This window comes from Passer domesticus, chromosome 25, assembly GCF_036417665.1.
Source record: "Passer domesticus isolate bPasDom1 chromosome 25, bPasDom1.hap1, whole genome shotgun sequence".
In the NCBI taxonomy this organism is placed as follows: domain Eukaryota; kingdom Metazoa; phylum Chordata; class Aves; order Passeriformes; family Passeridae; genus Passer; species Passer domesticus.
The window spans coordinates 2,357,221-2,375,743 of record NC_087498.1 but is presented as its reverse complement, the minus strand read 5'-3'; the positions used below and the strand labels follow the sequence as shown (position 1 = coordinate 2,375,743).

Genomic DNA, 18,523 nt, shown 5'->3' with positions numbered 1-18,523 from the left:
GTGTCCATCCATCACATGTTCTGACTCACCAGGGAAAGAAAAATGGGCAGCTCCACAATTCAGCTGAATTTTCTTCTATTATAACCTCTGCCAGTTCTGGATCCTGGGACTGAAAATGCTTCAGTTCTTCATAGGAGAGATGCTGCCCTGTCTTAAAGAACATGAAACAAAGATAAAAGCTGTGCCCACGGGGTTGCCCCCTGCTCCCATTTCCCTCCCACTAGAAAACATCCAAGAGCACATGGATTGCTAAGTGTCCAAATACAATGATCATTAGTCAGAGGAACAATGGAGGGAGCTCTCTCCTCCCACATCTTCACACTGGGGTGAAATGTCTTCTCAGACACATGTCCTGACTGAGCAGTTTGAGTTCATGGGTGAAAATACTGGGCAGGGGTTTAGGGCTTGTGCTGTTCAAGTCTGGACTCATCACCCAGCCTCACAAATCCCTGCATTACCTTGATTAGAAAAGGCTGATGCCTCTGGAGCTTTTCTGATAGCTCTCTGAAGTCTGTCACTATGTGAAGGCTTTTCACAGCAGAACAGACTGTGCAGTTTGCAGGAAGTGCAGAAGTGTTCTGTCTGCAACCTGCTGCCCACCAGTCCTGGCATTCTGGGGAAGAAACAAGGGAAACCTCTTTAGTAAGACCAAAAATGGAATGGAAAGGAGACAAATTCAATGATAAACTCATTATCCCTAACAGGAAACACTGAGATTTCTTATAGTTTCTGATGGCTGTAACTCAAAAAGAAGCAGCTTCAGCAGGCAGGGAACTGGAGGGAATGCTTCCAGCACATTTTGGAGATAGAGCTGAAGGTTGTGAGCAGTGGGAGAGCTCATGGAAATTCCATCTCTCTGTACATGAAGCACACAGGCTCAGCTACCTTTCCATGAGCAACAGAGGGATGGCAACCATCATATGTAGTGTAATTAAACTGAAACAAGTCCAGGAGCAAAAGAGCAAGCCAAAAGTGTTATCAAGGAGATAACACCCAGTAAACAAAAAAGATCCATGTTGGAAAGAGTAACTCCCATATGGTTAGCACTGGTGTCATGAACCCTGCTAGGACATACCTGAAATCATCACCCTCCCCTTTACCACGGTGTTAATTTAGAAATTTGTCCCAGGCAATGGTTGCCCAATCTCTGATGTGCAGAAGATGCTGGGGAAATGTCAGATTTCACCAAGACATGCTGCTGCTGTTTTCATTCACCTCATGCACTGACTTGAAGATGAAATTGGGAGAAAAGTCCCAGCATGAGCAACCTCTGGACCACAGCCACATTCATTGTAAATTCCAAAAATTGTCGTTACACCACAATCAGCTGAACTGGCCAAAAATAAACATTGCATATGTTTACATCTTCACAAATTTAATTTTTACATGAAAACACAACTTAATGGCCTCCTCCAATTAACAGTTCCCCCCAAAAAACCAAATAAACATTAAGAGAAGGGACTTGCTGCAGCAGGGAATGAGCAGGACAATGCTGAACACCCCATGCATTTCTATGTAAAGGATGTGCAGAGCAGCCACCACACTTAAAGGGTGTGGCTCTAATTTACAGAACCACACAAAGATCAAATCCCAACTCCCGGCCCTGCACAGAGACATCCCAAACTCCCACCCTGTGTCTCAGAACGTTGTCCAAACTCTCCTGGAGCTCTGGCAGCCTCGGGGCCGTGCCCATTCCCTGGGGAGCCTGGGCAGTGCCCAGCACCCTCTGGGGGAAGAACCTTCCCCTGATCTCCAGCCTAAAGGCCCACAAGACATATTTTATATTTGGAGATACAGCAGCAGGTTGTGAGAAATTGGAGGGCTTAATGGAAATTCCACTTCAAACACAGATTTTATGGCAGTGACAGCCCTTGTTCTGCAGCCTTAATCCAACAGGAGAGGCTTAACATGGGCAGTGGCAGCAAACCCATCCCAGGCCCGATCTGTCAGGGTGGGACAGGAAAAACCCATGGCCTGGGACACATCTCACATGAAATACCCAGGAATCTGTCCTCACCAACAGGCCCACCCTGCCAGCACATGTCAAAACTGCTCCAAAGTCTCCTGGACATTGCTGCAGGCAAACTCAGGAAACAGAGGGGATGGCAAAGGGAGAAAGAAGAGTGAAGTCTGGCTGAAAAATCAAGCTGGGACACAAGGGTGCACAGCAGCTTTTTGGGGGAATAAGGACAATGCACAAAGTGCTTGTCACTGCCACTGCAATTTCCAGCCACACTCATGCTCCTGCACAACGCTAAAAGGGATGAACAGCACTTCATAGGGAAGCTCTTGTTTTATTTTCCCCTCTGACATCTGCAACGGGCCACAAGGAATGCTACAGAGGATTTATGTTCATTGGGACATAACAACAAGGAGCAGACTGGGATTAATTTTGCTTCTTTCTTGCTGAGTATTTCCAACTCCCAAATGCTGCATTTCCCACCCTACTGCTGGGATATGGACTGAAAGGGATCAGGATAGAATTCCTAATCTTTCTGGAAGATGCATCTACACTGCTTTCAGGGAAAGGGGAAAAAAGGCAAAACAAAGTGTAAAATCCTTCTTGCAAGCAGAAGTCCCAGTCCCATGAGAAACTGCACCAATGTACTTTCCCTCCCTGCTCACAAGAGAAAAAAGAAAATCTTTGTTCCACTGCCTGTAGAAAGCTTCAGTTTTACAACAACAAAAAAACTCAACTCACAAAAAACAGCTGGTCAGTGACAGGAAACAAAAGGCTGAAAGATCTCACCAGAGAAAGGGCAGTCACTGTGAGGAGAACACGAAAACATCTCTATGGTCTGTCATCAGACGGGGCGTAGCAAGACTGTAATTTCTCTCTGGGCAAAACTCAGAAACCTCATCCCTAAGCATTAAGCACAGCTGTCCCCAAATTTTCCCTCTGGGCTCAGGGCAGTACCCCACGGAACAGGATGCTAATCAGCTTGACAGTACAGAGCTTGATTCCTCTTTTGAGCCAGGCTGGGATATTTGCATTCTCAATTGCTCGATTCAGGAGGTGATTTCTTTTCCCCATGAATAACCAGAGCAGAGCACTGGCTGAGATGCATTTCAAATGCTGCAAGTGGGGTTGTGGGATATTTTTTTCCCCCGGTAATTAATCTTTTAGATTTATTGTGGAGGGTGTTAGTCTGTGCACCAGCATGTGTGTGACTGGCATGACAAGTACAGGCCTGCCCTTCCCAGGGAGGGCGGGAGGAGAGATGGTGCACAGAGGAGCCAACTGCCACTGGGGACAGGGCAGGATTTTACCCAGGATGCTGATTTTCTCTCCTCACCCTCCCTGCATTCCTTTTACATTATCACCCTGCCTGCCCAGACACCCTGGGGATTGCCGGTGGAGGCTGAGCAGCGCTGTCTGTGCACACACACGGCTGGATGCAAATGGAAGATGCTCGTTTCATCCCAGCACAGCCCTCACACCACGGTCCCATCCACACGCTGAAGTGCTGGGCGTGGGCAATCATCCCTGTGGAGCTGGAGTGCAGGAGAGCAGCTGCAGCAGTGACACATCCAACTATCCTTTACACGACAGAAGTGGGGCCAACTTCTCTCTGCTTTCTCACCCCTTTTTGAGGGGCAGCCTTCAGTTTGTTCAAAAGAATTTCAGTTCTCCATTGGCCACAAGCACCTCATATTTCCTTTTATGTGTTATTATTTCTCCAGAACAAGAGCTGCCTTCTCCCCTGTGTCAGGAGAGCTCCTAGCAGAGCCAGGCCTGGGACTTTCAGCTGCTAACACAGCACAGACCAAGAGATAACAATCTTCCCTTAAAACACATCTATGATTAATACTACAAGGAGTTTATGACTCTACTTTCCACTATGCAGAGAAATAATTTTCAAGTCACCCTCAATTTAAAATGAGTACCCCGCCCTTCTTGGCTGTTTTCACAGAGGATCTCCCAAATTTTTGGCTGCCCACAGCACTAGAGAGGGGTGTGTGTGCACAGCCCCAGAGATGCTGGGTGTGGATGATCAGATTGTAAACTCAAGGTTCCTGGGAAGACCTGGCCCTGCTTCTGCCCATTGCAGCAAAGCAAATCAACTCATGGAAACTTGCCCACATGGATGTGAGAGCAGGATCTCAGCAAGCCCTGTTCTCTTTAGGGACCACATAGAGGGTGCAGGTTCAATCTGCCAGTGCAGGAGGTTCAAAGGGAAGCCTCTAGCAGGGGGAACTTTTGTTCCTGCAGCATACAGAGCAAAGGGCTGCTCTTGACCCTAACAAAGTGCTCAAAACACAAACCCTCCTGCTTGTAGCCCTGCAGGTGCTGAGGCAGTTTGCTGGCTCCCCACCAAGCTGGTTTGCTCCCTAGCACTCTGGGCTGCAAGGCTGTAGCAATCTCCACCAGGCAACTCCAGCCAGGTCAGAACAGGGAAGTCTGGCCACAAGGAAGACCCCCCAGCACTTCACAGCCCCCCCAGGTGTTGTGTCTGCAGGGGCTGTTCTGCCATCACCCACAGCCACTGAAAGGAAGCTCCCCAGAGGACTGAGCAGCTCCACAACCTGCCAAGGCTGGCTCCAAATCCCAGATCCCTCTCTCTGAGGATGAGACTATTCCCCAGACCAACCACATACTTCACTGGGGCCAATCCTAGGAATATATTCAAGCAAGCATTGAATGAACTCAGGGCTCCCAAGAATCACTGTGCACTGAATATTCCCCAGGCATTTCTCTGCCCTTTCTTGTAGGTCCATTGTACAAACCTGGGTGTTTCATTAAAAAGGGATTCTGCCCCTCTGCCCTGCTCAGGTGAGACCCCACCTGCAGAGCTGCCCCCACTCTGGGACTCCAGCACAAGAAGAATGTGGAGCTGCTGGAGTGAGTCCCAAGGAAGCCACAGAAATACTCTGAGGGCTGGAGCCCCTCTGCTCTGGAGCCAGGCTGGGAGAGCTGGGGGTGTTCCTCTGGAGAGGAAAAGGCTCTTGGATCCCCTTCCAGTGCCTAAAGGAGATCCCAGAGAGCTGGAGAGGGATCTGGGACAAGGCCTGGAGTGTCAGGGTGAGGGAGAATGGCTTCCACTGCCAGAGGACAGGGACAGATGGGCTATTGGAAAGAAATTCTTCCCTGGGAGGGTGGGGAGGCCCACAGAGAGCCCAGAGGATCTGTGGCTGCCCCATCTCAGGCACCGTTCAAGGCCAGGCTTGATGGGGCTTGGAGTAACCTGGGATGGTGGAAAAATTTAGGCATCAATTTATGATCACAGTGTATTACACAGGTAAATCCCATAATTTTTACTTTACAGATCTGAGAATTCCAAGCTCTGTAATTACCAGGTGGCACAGTTTGGAAGAGGCATTTGGAGCACCTTTGTTGCACAAGCAATGTTCCCGTCTTGCTGCAAATTCTTCACTAGGCTAAAAATTAATTTGATCATTTATAATGTCATGTCAAAGTCAGGCTAAACTGATGGGCTCTTAAGTAAGTCAGGCAGGAAACAAGGATTATTAATTACAGCCTGCAAGTCCTGATTAAGGACTGCATCACAGTGGGGCTTTAAATACATACTACAAAGAGTGTCCCTGTTCAGCACAAGCTCCTCACCCCTCCCTCATATTGAACTTTTATTGTAGCTCTGGGTATATTGAATATATTTATGCCACGAGAAGAAAGTACCTCCCAGTTTTAGAAACAGCTAGGAACAAAATAACAGCTACAAAAAAACCCCATCAAGAACCCCTTTATTGTTGTTCTGGGTAGAAGTCAACAGCTTGAAGAACTACTCGTTCATCTCACTAATGGGTAACGGCTGCTCCTGCACAGGGATCATTAGTCAACCTCGAGCAAAGCACGAAAATGATTTTGATCCAACCAGACATTGTGAAATCAAGTCTGCTGAGCCGAGCCCAAGAGGAATTCACAGTCTGCTGGGGCAAAAGAGCATTATTTGCAGGAGAAATCTGCACCTACCAGTCTCAAGAATGGAAAGCAGGGGCCAAGCTGTCAGGAAAGCATCCCAAGTCCAGCTGCACCTCTGGTTACCTGCCCCAGCGACAGCTTGTGCTGCATGAGCAATCTGCCTCAGAGGAACAGCTTTGGAAACAAACCCCTCCCAGCTGCTGTCACCTGCCTGATGGTGGCCTCAGCCTGTAAAAGGTTTGACATGTCTGTGTCACAAGTGCACAGAGGGCTCTGCAGGCTGCTAAATGCCTCTGCAAGAGGCCACCTATGGCAAATGCTGATCCCAGGGAAGCAAATCCAAAGTAAGGATTCACTCTGCAAATGAGGAAACAAGAAATGTTGGAGGCTTCACAATATAGAAGTAAAAGGAAGAGTATTTTATGTTCCACAGCACCACAATGGTTTGGGGTTAGTTGCTGCCAGCAAACCCAAATAAACAGTTCACTGGCTGAACCAAGGCCAAAGTAACAGAGTATGAACAGCTTGGCACCACCCTGCCCTGCAAAGTCAGCCGTTTTTTTTCCCCTCTCAACGAGCCAACACATGTCTGCTGGTTGCTTTCAGGTTATATCATAAAAGGGTTGTTTACACACACAAAAGATCAGATAAACTGGCAGCTGTGCAGTGATGGGAGGGAGCCCTGCACATGCTGTGACCCACAACCACCTCCAAATGCTTCAGCCCCCAGAGCAGTGCATGAAAACACACACGAAAACAAGAGCAAAAACCAGCTCAACTTTGCTGAGGAAAAAAAAAAAAAGTAACATCCTCTGAGAGAAAGAGGAGAGGAAACAAGTTAGAAATCAGATCCTGCCTTACCTCCCAAGCAGCCTTATTGCTCAACCCTTCCTTCTGAGCAGACCCGTGCTCCTTGGGCTCAGGAATGGGTCAGACAGCATGGGCTGCAAAGCCCATGGGGAAAGGCTGGATGAACACCTGGGTGCTCAGCTCACAGGGAAAGGCTGGATGAACACCTGGGTGCTCAGCTCACAGGGAAAGGCTGGATGAACACCTGGGTGCTCAGCTCACAGGGAAAGGCTGGATGAACACCTGGGTGCTCAGCCCATGGGGAAAGGCTGGATGAACACCTGGGTGCTCAGCTCACAGGGAAAGGCTGGATGGACACCTGGGTGCCCAGCTCACAGGGAAAAGCTGGATGAACATGTGGGTGCTCAGCTCACAGGGAAAGGCTGGATGAACACCTGGGTGCCCAGCTCACAGGGAAAAGCTGGATGAACATGTGGGTGCTCAGCTCACAGGGAAAGGCTGGATGAACACCTGGGTGCTCAGCTCACAGGGAAAGGCTGGATGAACACCTGGGTGCCCAGCTCACAGGGAAAGGCTGGATGGACACCTGGGTGCCCAGCTCACAGGGAAAGGCTGGATGGACACCTGGGTACCCAGCTCACAGGGAAAGGCTGGATGAACACCTGGGTGCTCAGCTCACAGGGAAAGGCTGGATGGACACCTGGGTACCCAGCTCACAGGGAAAGGCTGGATGGACACCTGGGTGCTCAGCTCACAGGGAAAGGCTGGATGGACACCTGGGTACCCAGCTCACAGGGAAAGGCTGGATGAACACCTGGGTGCTCAGCTCACAGGGAAAGGCTGGATGGACACCTGGGTGCTCAGCCCATGGGGAAAGGCTGGATGAACACCTGGGTGCCCAGCTCACAGGGAAAGGCTGGATGGACACCTGGGTGCCCAGCTCACAGGGAAAGGCTGGATGAACACCTGGGTGCTCAGCTCACAGGGAAAGGCTGGATGGACACCTGGGTACCCAGCTCACAGGGAAAGGCTGGATGGACACCTGGGTGCTCAGCTCACAGGGAAAGGCTGGATGGACACCTGGGTGCCCAGCTCACAGGGAAAGGCTGGATGAACACCTGGGTGCTCAGCCCATGGGGAAAGGCTGGATGAACACCCGGGTGCTCAGCCCATGGGGAAAGGCTGGATGAACATGTGGGTGCTCAGCTCACAGGGAAAGGCTGGATGGACACCTGGGTGCTCAGCTCACAGGGAAAGGCTGGATGGACACCTGGGTGCTCAGGGAAAGGTTAGATGAACACCTGGGTGCTCAGCTCACAGGGAAAGGTTTGATGAATACCTGGGTGCCCAGGCTGCTCTCAAGAAGCAGCAAGTCTCCGTGCAAGGCAGGCAGGCTGGATGCTCCCCTTCTGCACAAAGCCGTGCCAAGGATTAAAACTCTCCAAGGCTGGAGTGAGAGAAGCATAGGGGAAAGTGTTTTGCCTGCAAAGGGTTAAGATGAGGGAAGAGAAGGAAGGGCTGGCCAAGTGCCAAGGCAAGCCTCCAGCTAATCCCAAGGTGGGCCAGCCAAGAGGCAGAGGCTGCTGCCCTCTCCCAGTAACCAGCTGCTGCCCTCCCCCAGTAACCCAGCCTGCTGTGACCCATCCCCACAAATAGCTCTGGCACCCAGCAGGCTTTAGTAACACAGTGACAGGCCATTTACAAGGTGTTGCTAAACACTGCTCCTCCAGCTGGGCTCCTTTCACTACAATTATTACACATAAAGCTGTAAACATGATTTTAGCCCTACTGGTCTAGGCAAAAAGGGATATTTAACACTTCTTCTCCAAGCTGGGGGATAACTTGCACAGGATCTCTCTTCTAGCACTGAGATCCCTGTGTGCTTTTGTCTGATTTTAGCTGTGCTGAGCAGTTACTGACCCAGCTGATCCTGGGCTGTGCAGGATGAGGGTGCCCAGGACCAAGTGTCATTATTAAAAGCAAAGCTGGATTTTCCTTGAGGTCATTACAACCCCTGCTACCAGTACAACGTGCAAATTGTCACGTTGGGCCACAGCCTGTTCCCCACTGACAGACCTGCTTTGCTGAGGTTTTTGAGCTGCAAGGACTGAACTTAGCACGGGCAGACACACAAATTAATGTGAGAGCAGCTTAATGCTCTGCTCATCACATCATTGCATGGCTGGCAGGGAACAGTTACCAACCAGCTAACACCAAAAATCATATTTAGATATTAACAAAGCTATAGAGATGACACAGTTGTGAAGGAAAGAAAAATCAGATGAGTGACTACCAGTGTGGTTTTAAAATTTCTGGTAAAAGAATAGAAAACCCCTTTTCATTTGGCTTTACAGCAGACTTTGAGAGCTCATGCATTCCTAATGCTTGCAGGGGAGAGAGGAGAACTTGCACCCCTGTTTTGCACCAGAGAACTGAAACACAGAGGGAATTGTCCATCCCAGCCTGTGTGAGAAATTAATCCAGAATGCACAGGTCCTACATTTCCCTGGAATAGCATTAGGTAGCTGTGAGTTAACCCATCAAAATACACCATGTTCCTTACAGCAGGTAGACCCAGAGGTCTGACAGCCCACTGCCATTTATAACCTCTCTGGGGTTATAAATGAAGGGCTGATGTGCCAAGAGCAGCCAACGTGACCCAGAACCAGGGCTTTCACAAGCTCTGCATAAACACCAGCTCAGGAAGAGCAAATGCAAACCACATTTCCACAGACATTTTCCCCAACCACAGCGACCTTGCCCTGGGAAAACAGCTGGAAGAGAGGCACAGACCCAAGGGTCTAAGAGTCAGCTATCAAGGAACAAAGGGTGGGAACATAAGGTTTAATATGGGAATTGATCCGGGGAAAAAAGTCAGTAAGAAAGAGAGCACAGAGACAGGCAAAAAGGAAATTTACTTTGGACTCAATCCTATAAACAATTCGAGAGAGTTTTGTGGATGCTGCTGCTCACCTCGGCTGCTCAAAGGTCCACCCACAGCCACTGACAGACAGACAGCCCTTGTCACCCACAGCACAGCTCTTGGGTGGAAGGCACAAGGATGGAGGGCAGGTCACCATGAGCAGGAGGGAGGGGGAGCACATCCTGCACCTCTGCACCTCCCAAAGCCTCACCACCACTCTGACTGGAGCTCTTGGCTCTCGGGGGAAACCCAGCAACTGAGCTGCCCTTGTTCTGCAACACAAACCTGGCTGCTCAGCCCACACCTCCCAGCAGAGCAGGCTCCAACCTCAACCCCGCACACAGGAAAGCTGCCCCAAAGCTCAGGAGGGACAGCTCAGCCCAGACTGTCCCTGCCTGCCCAGGCACAGAGGAAGGAGCCAGACCACCCGTGTCCAGGGCACGGCAACGTGTGCCAGCACTGCCGGTGGGCCACGGCAGCCTCCAGCTGACAGCAGGTGGCTTTCAACAGGAACAGCCCAAGCTGGCTTGGAACTGGTGCCTGAGCACAGAGAGCTCCAAGCTCCATCCTCAACCCCCTCAAAATTTTCTTCCCAGAACCTACGTAGGGAAAGGAAGGGGAGTCTGTATGTCGAGTCCCTTCATTAGTGGTTTTGTCTGCTGCTCAGGCACAGTGCAAACATCTCCCTTCTAGAGACAGGAGACTCAAGAGGGGATCTCATTAAGGCATAAAAATATCTCCAAGGGATGCCAAGAGGATGTGCCAGACTTTTCCATGGTGCCCAGCAACATGTTTTAGCCACAAACTAAAACACAAGAATTCCACCTCAACCTGAGGAGGAACTTCTTCCCATGGAGGACGGCAGAGCACTGGAACAGCTGCCAGGGAGGCCATGTCCCCCCCTCTGTACCCATTCCAAACCCACCTGTTCCAGGTGACCCTGCCTTGGCAGTGGGGTTGGACTGCATGGCCTGCAAAGGTCCTTTACAACACAAACCACTTTGGCATTCTGTGATCAGAGAACACCAGACCTGCCTGCAAGACCTCCTGGACTTAAACTCTCATCAGCAAACAGGACACAAGATGCAGCTTTATCCCTTCCCTTCAGCAGACCACAAGGCCAAAATTAGGGGCAAAATAATACAACACACAAAAAGCAGGGCTGGAAGGGCTTGGGAGAGCACTCAGCCCCAAGCCATGGAACTCCCTCTTCCAGATCCCTGCTGGATGGCTCCACCAGTGTCCTCTGGGCAGCAAGCTGTGATGGTGACACCAGTGTCACTGGGACAGTGTCAGTGGCTGCAGCTGCCTGCTGGGAAGCCAGGACATGAGGGATTCCCACAGGAACCCAGCCAAGGTTCAGGCTGGGTGCTGCACTCTCCCATTTAAATAGCCAGGGTCTTGTCCAGTTCCTTTTGCTGAGGCAGGATCAAAGTCACTCCAGCCAACCCCCATTAATCTGTTAATTGGGACATGCTGTGGCTTCCACCACAACCTAATTCTGTCAAAAACAGAGCAGGAACTGCCTCTCCCCTCTCCTCTTTTCCCCAGAACTGGATTGCTGCCCACCCTATTGCTCATTGCTTCTCAAGATTTACAGAACTCACAGAAGCATGAGGGATTTTATGTGCATTTAAATAACAACACTGCATCCTTCCTCTCCATCCATCCCTCCCTTTTCCCCTGTTCCTCTGGATGTTTCCCCATCCCCTCATCATGCAGCTGGTTTTTCCAAAGTTAGGCCAGAACTGCTCCTGCTCTTATTTATCTTTACAAGGAGATCCTCATGGTTTCAGGCAGCCCTTGTCCTACAAACTTTAGCTGTGCCAAGGAACCTCCCTGGGCTCTTCTCACCCAAAGGGACCCTGTGGTAGCTGAAGGAAGAACTTGTTACCTTTCTGGACAAAATCTGATTGAATAAACACAATAGAACCACAGCATGGTTTGGGTTGGAAGGGATCTTAAAATTCACCTTGCTTCACCCCGTGCCATGGGCAGAGACACCTTCCACTGTCCCAGGTTGCTCCAAGCCCTGTCCAACCTGGCCTTGAAAGCTTCCAGAGATGGGGCAGCCACAGCTGCTGTGGGCAACCTGTGCCAGGGCCCCCCCACTCTCACAGGGAAGAATTTCTGCCTAATGTCCAACCAGCCTTCAAATTTAGGCCATTCCCCCTTGTCCTGTCACTCCTAGCCCTTGTGAAAAGCGAAATGAGCATTAAATTTCCCATTGGTGTTCACTGTTCACCCATGGAAAAGCTGGAATGCAGTAGATAAGCAGGCTCCTAATGTCAAGTGCTTATCAGAGCCATCTTCTCACCTTTGTTTTTCACTCCCAGAGATATCCCAATCCATAAGGAATAAGAGGAACAATGGGGGATACCCTGTCCCACCCATACAAATTGGACTCAACAGAAATCCCGTGTCAGCGTCATCGGAAAAGAGGGAGGGAGGGAATGCAGAATGGTGCTGGCATTTCAGGGAGCCCTTTTTAGCTCTGGCAGGAAGGTCAGAGCCAACACAGACAACTCCAGCACAATGAGGTGCCCGAGCTAAATATAAACATGACAAGGGCACGGCTACAGGAGTTTGTTTTTACAGTGAGCCACCAGGCCATCAACATTGTGCCACATCCCTGCTCAAAATAATTCACAGCTTTATCATCACTGACAGTCTTTGTGTTCCAGCAGAGGCAGAGCCCAGGCTTGCACCCACCTGCCAGGCTAAGTCAGTGAAATGATTAACCAAGAATGAGAAATAGCCAAACTTTTCCATTTCTATTATGCCATTCTAGGAAAATCTAGGCTGTTGTTCTCCTGTGATGGGATCACCTCACAGGGAACCCTTATCTCACTTCCTCACACACACACACACTCACTGCCCTCAATGTCACGTAAACATGACAGCACTCAATCCCCCAGGCCTTTCCCAATATGCCAAACTCCTTTTCCTTAAACCAGGCCACAAGTTGAGGTTTTTACACTTTGCTCACAGATAACAAGATTTGGTTGAGAAACTGGTTTTGCCTTACTCAGAAAAAACAAGAAAAGGTGACATCTCCCTAGCAGAGCTATCTCAGTTCTGGTTCTCAGAAGTGCAAAGATTTCTAGACCCCAAGGTGTTAAAAGCAAGGAAAAGAGAATGTGCAAGAACAAAATTATCAAGTTAGAGATAAAATGTGCTTCAGCCCCAGTGAAGCTAGAACTCAGGATGCTATTTTTAAGTACAGTGGTAGGAAAAGAAAACCATGATGCTAAGCCAGCAACACATTTGTGGTGCCCTGGAGACGTTCGAGTGACTCTCGTGGCTGGTATTTAAGTTGGTATTTCTTGCTAGGCTTATGTTACAGCACAGAAAACATTTCCTTACTCTCCAACATGTACTTCTTGGCAATGGGCAGGGACAGCAGCCGGATGTGCCCCACGAGGGAGCCCCAGGCCTGGGCTCTGGAGAGTGGTGCTTCAGGTGGCAGCGGGTTGTAGGGCTGGATCACCAAGTAAACAGTCAGCAACACCAAGCCCAGGGTGAGCAGTCCCTGCAGGGGAAAACAGGCACAGAGTTAATCACACTGTGGGGAGCTGAGGTGTCCTCACTCCAGGACACACCTTCTGCTGGTATCAAAGGGCTGTGGCTGTGCACCACAACATGAACACTCTTATTTTTTTGCTGTGTCTCCTCGTTCAGCTGCAATGCTATTTATGTGCACAGTGTTGTCAGCCAGTTTTATTATTAGGGCTGTCCACAGATGAAATTAAGCAGCCTTCAAACCCAAGCCACACAAACAGCTTTGTTCCTGTATTTTAGCACTGCAAATAATCCAGCATGAGATCAATCAGGATTATCTACAGATAGTTCCTTTTCCTCCCTACCTAATCAAATAAAAGCTTGCACTCCTGCCATGCCTCTTACACAAGGAAAACCCTGTGGCTTTTGCAAACATCCGTCAAGCCTCGAAACACTTTGGCAGAGTTGGCACCAGCTCCCTCCTCCATACCAGAATCCCAAATAAGCCTTCAAGAGATGACATGACGCATTTCTCCCCCTGGCCAAAGTCAAACTGAATCAACAGCAAAAACAAGAACAGAAGCTGAAAGTTCAAATTTGCAGTTTCCTGTACTCCTGCCTAATTTTACAGCTTTTTATAGGACACGAGGAAGAGAGCTTGAAGTTTTTTCCAAATAAAATCCATTGCAATGGATTTGTAGAGATTACACTCTCTTATTACTGAATATTATGTCAGCGGGAAGCTTTTCAGACTTGAAGCAAACATCTGCTATAGTGGAAAGTGTCCTGCCCATGGAAGGGACTTGGAACTAGATGATCTTTAAGATCTCTTCCAACTCAAACCAGTCTGGGATTGAATGGTCTCAAACCTACCTAACAATAGCATCCTTTCACTCACTTTGCAAAAGTTTTTACAGAATCTTTTAGTTAAGGGTTTTAAAACATTTTTCTACCATCAAGCACAATGATAATAGCTTTATTTCATAGACCAGAAGGAGAATTAAGACATGTAGAAGTTTGTGATAGGGTCAGAAAGAGAGCCATGTTCACTTCATGACTCAACCCTGAACTTCAAGAATCTCCTTCCTTCCTCACATTTCCATTCAGGATGCCAACACTAGGAATTTTAGTCTGAAAAATCAATCCAAATCTCATTATTTAATAATTTATGGGAGAGGAAGATGTTGACAACGTACGTTTACAGCACACATGAGGAATTCCAAATCTTGAGCAGATATCTCCTGTTCTCAAAGCAGCTCATGGCATGAAGGAAGGAAGCTACACTTCACAGCTTTTTAAATAAAGATCTTGGAAAATTCATCAAGAAAATGCAATGGGAATAAAAAGCTCAGGTGCAAAGGAGAACCCTGACCCTCAATGCTGTGTTAATGTACAAAAGTCATCTTACCTTGTAGAGAGCCACTAAGACAGGGTACCGTGGAGGGCCCCTCTGGGGCTCGTTTCTTTCCAAGAGTTGCTTGATGAACTTCTCAATGGCTTTTTCTGACATGCCACACTGGTGGCCAGTCTGTCTCACCAGATCAATGGTCTCAGAGAGCTTGTCATAGATGCTGAGCTCGTTGGCTGAAAGCTCCATGGCCTCCGAGCAGAAATGCCTAAGGAGAGATGGGGTGTGTTAACAGGAATCAACTGCAGCCACACAACCCGACAGCAGTGATGCACAGCCATCCCAGGAATGTGGCAGGGCCCAGGAAAGAAGGAAAACTCCTCTGGAGCAAACCTGCTCCCAGCCAACAGCACAACACTGTGCACTCCGAACAGTCTCTGCTGCTTCAGGATCTCCCACCGACTCAAAGAAGCCGTGAAATTTCCTGACAAGAGCAGAACCGGCCGAGATTCGCAGCTTATGTAAATGAACAAAGCTGCCCAGAAATCCATGAAACTCCATTTATTCATCTCCTCCAAATGAATCCGTCCCATAAAGCAATTGCTCACCGAGTACAAAAGGCAACAATACAAAGCTGATCATCACACGCAGCAGCCCTGCTAAGCCCTCCCGCGCTACAATTTCAGTCGCTTCTTTTAACTCAGATTTGTTTTCACTAAATCCCCCGTCAGCAGCGGGACAGGACAGAGAAACAAGCAGAATGTGTCGGGCAAAGTTCGGCAGTTTACAATTTGTTTAAATTTTCGCAACCTAATGTCAAAGCCAACTGATTATTGAGTAACAGCAACGTGAGGGCGGCTGCCCTGCAGGCAACAAAGCCCCCACCTTCCTCTCCAAGTTTGCCTGCAGGTCAGAGATGCCACAGAACCAAATATCCCAGCAAGAACTGCATTGTGCTGGGTGACAAAATGGCATCTGACAGCAAATTATTTCTCACTTATAAGAACACACCCATGAGAGATCAACATTAAGTTGCCAAAAAAAAAAAAAAGTATACTTCTCTACCACTTTCACTCTGCCACAAAGGCCTCTTTGAGAGCAGCTGATGGGCTCAAGAAAAGATGTAAAGAAATTACTGGACAAGGTACAAGCTGCCAATGTGAGGATCACACTGTAAAAATTTTTCCTATTGCTTGGGAAAAACACTGGCACTGCCTGGGGGAAAGGCAGAATCTGCAGAGTTTTGCTTTGCCTCTCGTTTCTGATGTGGGTAACACTAACCTGATCAAACTGGGCCAGCTGGGAGAGAGTTGAGCAATGCTCTGCCCTGAGAGCACAGCCTGAGCATCATCACATAAAAACACAAGAAGCACAATGGATAATCACAGCTGAAAACTGAAATCACGCCCCTGTCCCCATTTTGCTCTACAGTTTCCAGGCCCAGGAACCATGAATCCACTTGACCACTCTGCTCCCCAGATTGTGTCCCTGCACTGTGAGAGCTGTAACTATTCACTGGCCCTGCACACAGCTCCAGCACAGCCCGCCTGGGAAAGCACAGACTGCTCTGCTCACCTGAGCACACACCGACCAGCCCTGAGCAGCAAGACACCTAAACTCAGATTTGCTCAGCTGTAGTTTGTCCTGGCTGCTCCCACGGCACAAATCAGCCATAACTCTGTGTGTGGACAGAACCAGAGACATGACAAAGTTCAGATTTGAACTCTGATTTGCTTTTAAAGAACTGGCTGACAGCTCTCCCCCTAAACCACCTACAAGTCACTCCTCAAGCAAGGGTGATGTTAATATCTTTTTTTAATGCAAAACTGGGATGTAGTTCCAAAAACCCCCAGGTCTCACAGCTTCAGTGATGGCTCTTCTCCCCACAAGATCCCCTGTTCTGCCCTTGCACACTTGTTTATGTGGTCACATGGAGCATCAGATCAGGAAAATTATCTGGCTGAAAAATAACCCCGATTTGTTTGGTCAGCAGCTGCCTAAGCATCCAACTCCAGCAGTTAATGTCAGATGTTCTATTAACATCAGTGTCAAATTTCTAGCCACAGAAACACCAAAAAGGTAAAAATGCCAAATTAAAACCCAACTCTGAGAACATACTGCACTGTGTTACCAGGTTAATTAGCTCCTGGCCCTCTTCTACCGACATTCCCTGCATTCCATGCAAATATTTGTCCCAGATCTTGCCACCTGAGCAGCCCCATGGGCAAGCAAAGCAGGTTGAGTCAATAACATCTCACATTAACCTCTCCAAGACAAGGACTTCTCTTCGTCATCTGTAAAGCACCTGCCACGCACGTGACAACAAAAACAAGGCATTGCTTTACTAACTCATTCATGCAATACCCTGATTCATGGAACACGCAGGAGCCAGCACATCTGCAGGATATTAAAGCCCATTTTTTTCCCCCCCTCCAGCTTTTCTAGTTACTCCAGTTGCCTGGACACTGTAAGTGGTGTGCTAAGTGGTCTAAAAGATTATCAGTGTCCTCTGGCTCCCGAGTGCCAAAGCTTTCCCCCCTGAAGCTGTCCTGTGCAGAATTCCAGCAGATTCAACAAGCTTCTCCTGCTTGCAGGATCTGCCTGGAACCACTTATAACAAACATCCCCAAAGAAATGCTGTCAAACGCTGTGGTTTCTCCTTTTCCAAACATCAGAAAAATCCTCCTAAAATACAACACTGAGATATACCCCAGTTCTCACCCCTCTCCATTTACATTCCACTCTGAGCAAACACCTTTGTAGACAGCCCCTGTAAATCACAGACACTGAAAACCCAATCCAGCTCCTTCACAACATCAAGAGTAACTCAACCCTCCAGCTAGGAAATAAGGCATTATGCTCCCACATTGCTGGGAGAACAGATGAGGCCTTAAAAAACAAATAACAACCCATTCTTTCCCTTCCTATCCCTACAAAATAATAACAACAGGCTACTGTACCCTCTTTGCCACCACACTCACTGTGCAGGGCTCATCCCTTGCAAACCCCTCAGAGAGAGGCCTTTAAACGAGGAACCCATATGTTATTCTGGTTTTTTATGAACTCCACCACCCCGGGAGGAACCAGCAGCTCTCTCCACGAACAGACACAGTGATGGCACTTGGCTGGCAGGGTTTGCACCCCAGCGCCCAGCTCTGCCCACAGACCCCAGGGTGCTCAGTCCAAGGCTTTAGAAGGTAAATATTTAGACAGAAACGGTGCTGGAGGAGTCTTTAAAAGGGAAAGCTCGCTCGCCTTGCGGGTGAACCTACAATGATGCACATATATATAGATACAGATATAAAAATATATATTCCCATCTGCTTGATGCCGCCTCTGTCGCCCTGCCAGGGGATCAGGTCCCAGCCTGGGGCTGAAACCCCTCCGGAGGGACCCCCACCCGGCCACAGCCCCACGGCCCCGCCCGTGTTCCTGCGAGGCAGAGCAGCCCCAGCCAGGGGTGTTCTTACACATAAATCCATAAACTAAGTATGACACCCCCACGCCGGCTCCGGCCTCCACAAGCCGGGGACCCCCCCAGGCCGAGGCCGCAATCCGGGCCCCCGCGCCCCCCGCCCGCGCCCGCGGCCTCACCCCGCTCGCGTCCCGCCCGGCGGCTCCTCCCGCTCCGGCTGCGGCCCCGCCCGCTCCGCTCCGCTCCGCTCCGGCCCCGGCTCCTCCCGCGGCGGGCGGGCACGGCCCGGCTTCCGGCTTCCGGCACGGCCCGGCTCGGCCCGGCACGGCTCGGGGCCTGCTCGCTGACGGGCAGCGCTGCATCGCCCGGGGAACGAACACACCCTGGGGAACCAACACCGTGCGGGGAACCAACACCCCCCCAGGGAACCAACACCGCCCCTGGACCGGCACGTCACCCGGGGAACCAACACCGCTCGGGAAAGCAACACTGCCCGAGGAACCAACAGCGCCCGGGGAGTCCCCACAGTGCCCCGGGCCCACCCTGTCACCCAGGGATCTAACAGCATTTGGAGATTCAACACCGCCCGGGGACACCACACCGCCCAGGGACTGCCACACTGCCCGGGGACCCAACACCGCCCGG

At 49.7% G+C, this 18,523-nt stretch overlaps 1 protein-coding gene across 4 annotated transcripts in view; it reads right to left on the bottom strand.

Moving 5' to 3' along the window:
* Window positions 1–18,205, bottom strand: part of C25H6orf89 (chromosome 25 C6orf89 homolog) — a 31,065-nt gene extending 12,860 nt beyond the window's left edge. For 2 of the 4 annotated variants that reach the window (XR_010350568.1, XM_064398811.1), the window contains exons 1-5: window positions 18,058–18,205; window positions 14,524–14,731; window positions 12,981–13,146; window positions 459–613; window positions 30–151 (exon numbers count right to left, since the gene is read on the bottom strand). Coding sequence is in view for 3 of the 4 variants with exons in the window: in XM_064398811.1 (XP_064254881.1) it covers window positions 30–151; window positions 459–613; window positions 12,981–13,146; window positions 14,524–14,712 (632 nt within the window). In the remaining variant the exon portion in view is untranslated. Of the gene's footprint in view, window positions 1–29; window positions 152–458; window positions 614–12,980; window positions 13,147–14,523; window positions 14,732–15,071; window positions 15,488–17,933; window positions 18,009–18,057 lie in introns of those variants that run through there. The other 2 variants (XM_064398810.1, XM_064398809.1) reach the window with 2 other exon arrangements.
* Window positions 18,206–18,523: the final 318 nt, after the last annotated feature.